Source organism: Nicrophorus vespilloides, unplaced genomic scaffold (genome assembly GCF_001412225.1).
Source record: "Nicrophorus vespilloides isolate i.1.1-1 unplaced genomic scaffold, Nicve_v1.0, whole genome shotgun sequence".
Taxonomy (NCBI): Eukaryota; Metazoa; Arthropoda; class Insecta; order Coleoptera; family Silphidae; genus Nicrophorus; species Nicrophorus vespilloides.
The window spans coordinates 1-4,406 of NW_017097195.1; the positions used below are offsets into that span (position 1 = coordinate 1).

The window sequence follows — 4,406 nt, forward strand, 5'->3', positions numbered from 1 at the left end:
CACTTCAACATTTGTTATTTATACATTGACACAGCATTATCGATCAGTTTTGTGGGAATTTGAGTGGTGGCATCTCCATTGATCCGAATCGAAACAATCGTTTATTTTGTATTCAGTTACAGATTTGTAACTGTTTTCCTAGGAAATTTCTAAATAATATAATATCAATAACAATCTATGTTTGAATCATACATTTATAATGATACAATTCATTGAATCATGATTATTTATAAACTTTTATAAAAAAATATTTATAAAACGTCAGTAAATTGTAAAAATATAATCTTACAATTATAATCAAGAACAAATCGTACATTTAAATAAATCCAATTTATGGCATTTTCTCTATTATTAAGAATTTATATAAACTTTTATTAATTAACATACAAAATATTATAAAAAAAAAACTTTTTTCTATACTTTTCTTAAGTTTATTAAAGTTAAAAAAACATAAATAATACTAAATGTTTTCACTTTTACAATTTATCACTTGTAAAAAATAAATAACCATAGAAAATTACTTAAATTTTTAATTATTTTTGAACCGTTGATAAAATTTATATTGATTTTTGTATTATTTTATTATGAAATCTGTATTTGATGACATTATATAACGATTTTTATACTTTTGATAACATCGATAACTTGAATTTATAAAATATCTTGATCTGTCCCACATTTATCGTGATTAATAAAAAAAAAACGTACATAAAAAGTGTCTAAACAAACATATTTTTAACAACTTCATTCAATTGAAATTTTAGCAACAATAACATTTATTTTTTTCGATTTTATAGTCAATTCATACTTTTCATAATTTAAATCAGATTATTTATTTTTCAAATAAATTTCTTTAATAATTTTTGAATTCAAGCTTATACAAACTGTCTCAAGATGATTTAATAACAAAATTTGTTATAAAAATAAATTGAAACAATTTTTTGAAAAAAATCTTCTAGAAAACATGAAAATTTTCAAATTATTATATTTACAATTATTTAAGTTAATAATTTTATATATTTTCTATCATTCACATTAAAAATTATCATAAAAATTGTAAATTTATGTTTTTTTTATTTAGAAATATTTGCTTTAAAAGTACAGTTAATTTTATTGCAGTTAATTGAGTACTTGTAATTATATGTTTACATCATTAATTGGAATCAATTTATAGAATTTATCAATTATTAATAGTAGCAATCCAATTAAAATACATTATATTTTTTTATTTACTAATTAAATTTGCAAATGTTGTTATTTTCTTTATACAAAATGTACTTTGTAATGTACATAAATAACTAAAAACAACTTGTGAAGGTTACAAGATCATTTTTTTAAATTGTTTTATACGAAAAAAATACGAATCTTGGATATAGGATAAAGATATAACAATGTAAATACAGTAGTCATTCAAATAGTGCGCCAATATTCTTTAAAACCGGACTAATTGAGGACTTTAAAATTGCATAAGAAGAAACAGCACAAAAAGAGACATGACTTTATAATGGGACATTTTTTTCACATAAAAAAATAATTTTGTGTACTGATTTTTTAAAATTTGGTTTATTTTAAAAGTTACAAACCGCACTATAGTAAATACGGACCAATATTGTTTAAAAACGCTCGATTAGTTCGTTTTACAATCGCACAAAAAGAAACGATTTTTTTTGTATAAAAACATAATTTCTCGTAAAATAAAATTTAGAATGTTTGCGAATCCGGACTGATTGAAACCGCACTATGCGAGGTATACTATTTTGTAAATATTAATATTACTAAGGTTGTATTTTTTTTAATAAAAAGTTCTTTAAAAAAAAGTTGATTAATGTTGGATGAAGGATTTTAACGGTTTGTTAATGAATTGCGAAGGAATAAAGTTGAAAGTTCATGTATAAATTATGTGAATTATGTTTGGTGGAAGGACAAAATGAAAGAAATAAGTGTTTGTAGAAGAGAAACGCCATTTTAAGAAAAAGTCATTAGTCCTTGTCAAACGCCATCATGAGAGGCCTTGAGGGTGATCCGCCTTCTGCAGAATAGGAAGTGGGGTTTACATAACAAGTTGGCAATAAAATAATTGTTATTTTCGTTTATACATCATCATTTATTGTGATAAAATAAATCTCAGAACAGATTTGTAATTGATTGGGATAAACAACACTTGAACACGGATTATTAATACATATAAATATAATAAAATATAATTAATAATTAAATAGTAAAGTCATTGTTTTTTTGAGCGTTATCGAATCTATAAATAGTTTAATTGCAATGAAGTGAGAGAGCTAGAGATAAGCACATCTCTCCGATTTCCGTTCAAGTGTATCAAATTGTAGACATCTTTGAGAACAGGATTACGCTGCGTAATCGTTGGTCAGTTTCCTCAAGATGAAGTCCATGGCTTTCGGATTATCGGCCGGAACCTGAATTTAAATTAATTTAATAGTATACAAAGTTATGCTATAATCATTTTGTTTTTTTTACCATGTGACCTGCTCTGTTGACCCAGTATAATCCCAAATTTCCGACTTCCTTGCGGTAACCTTCGTTGATTCCTTCAACGGAAATGACGTTCCTCTTGGCCGTCTCCCATTGCTTCTTTCCCGCCCAGTTGAGACGGTCTACCCACAGAACTGTGCCTGTTTTTAACAAAAAAACGTCCATTAATTGTTCAAAGCTTTCATTAGGTTGAAATTACCGGGAGTATCGACAATTAAGTCCAATTGGCCGGAGAAGACGAACACTTTGATGTCGGTCGAATTGAGCAATTGTTCAACTGGAAATAACCATTAATTATTATCAATAGTCTTTGTCTTGTTATACAACCAACTCACCGACTTCGGTGTTGGCCTTCATGAAGTCTCCGCTCAAGTAGCTGAAGACTGCTCCGCTCTGTGCGCCCCAACGCACGTTCAAATCCAAAGCCTTCTTTACATCTCCGTTCATCAAAATGTCCAATTTCACATCATCCAAATCCCTGGCTGATGGCTTGGCAATGATCTTACCAGAATCTGAAAATTCAATCATTAGTTATTACTATTCAATTAGATGATCTTCAAAAAGATAATCTTCATTGAGATGATCTTCACTAAGATGATCTTCTTTAATATGATATTCAATTACGTTTGCTGTATCCGTTTCCGATCTTCTTCAAAACGTTGTAGAAGTCAACATCGTGGGTGACATCCATTACGACGTATTCAGTTTCCCTCCACATGTCGGTAGCATCGACGAAACGTCCGGCTTCCAGAAGCCTCTTGGTTTCCAGAGCGGCGCTTTCGATCTTGTCATAACCAGCTTGATCAACAGCTCCCTACAAAAACCATCATTACAACCAAATTACGTTCATTCTTCCGATTAAAGTAATCACCGGAATTGAATAAAACATTAATTATGTATAGACAACATTTGATTCTAAAGTAGTCCTAATGCTAATATTAACATATAAGTCGTACTCAAAGTTAATGAAGTTTAGCTATAGTTTTAATGAAGTTTAACAATGATATTAATGAATAGTTTAACTTACGAAATGAAGCAAGTATGGGGCCCAAGTGAGGACTGAATCAATTGGAGATACCCAAGAATCTCCCAAGCCAACACCCTTTAAGTTGCATTCGATTTCTCCGTCTTTGATAGCCTTGTCCAAGACTAAACCAAATTCAGCGGCCATCTTTCCTCCATAGCTTTCAGCGGTGATGTAAAGAGGAACAGTCTTGAAGCTGGGCATCTTTTCATAGAATCCCTTCATCAGAGCAACCAAATCTTCAGCGATTTGCTTGTTATCCCTGGTATAAGCAGCGGCGCTATCAACATAACTGTATCCGGTACCAACTGGGTTATCGATGAACAAAACGTTGGCATCCTTCACCCAGGTGAAATCCCTAGGCTTCCTATCCAGATCCAAAGGTCCCAATTCAGCGAAGTTTCCGTATCCGGTGGAGGAAGCACCTGGACCACCTTGCAACCAGATGATCAAAGGTTTCTCTTCGTAAGTCTTAACCTCAGCGGTGGTCAAGTACAACCACCAGAACATGTGAGCATCTTCACGAACAGTCACGTAACCCCATTCCTGTTCTCCGGGTCCAAAACCCTGACGACCTAAACACAAAAATCGATTTAGTTAATTAATTATTTCAACAAATTACACAGAAATCCTTACCAAAGGCCAAGGCGATTAAACCGCACAGGATAAGCAACTTCATTGTTTTTTCAGTTTAGTAAACTAACCTACTGGAATTCGCTCCAATACCTGTTTATATAGGTTTACGCGATCCACTCGACGGTAATTCGGTGCGATAGCCCACATTGTATTATCGTTTTTATCTGTTTGCTCAATTAGATTAATACCGAATTTGTAAAACTCATCGTAATCTTAACCCCGTTTACGTAAAAATTTACAATTTTCA

General features: G+C 31.0%; 1 protein-coding gene across 1 annotated transcript; it reads right to left on the reverse strand.

Annotated features, from left to right (window-relative positions):
• Positions 1–2,245: 2,245 nt before the first annotated feature.
• Positions 2,246–4,202, reverse strand: LOC108559376 (retinoid-inducible serine carboxypeptidase-like). Its single transcript, XM_017916634.1, has 7 exons — positions 4,160–4,202; positions 3,527–4,098; positions 3,124–3,313; positions 2,835–3,011; positions 2,699–2,776; positions 2,485–2,639; positions 2,246–2,423 (listed from the first exon to the last, which is right to left on the reverse strand). The coding sequence occupies exons 1-7, from the start codon at positions 4,200–4,202 to the stop codon at positions 2,355–2,357; spliced, it is 1,284 nt and encodes a 427-aa protein (XP_017772123.1). The 3' UTR covers positions 2,246–2,354.
• Between the last annotated feature and the right edge of the window lie 204 nt (positions 4,203–4,406).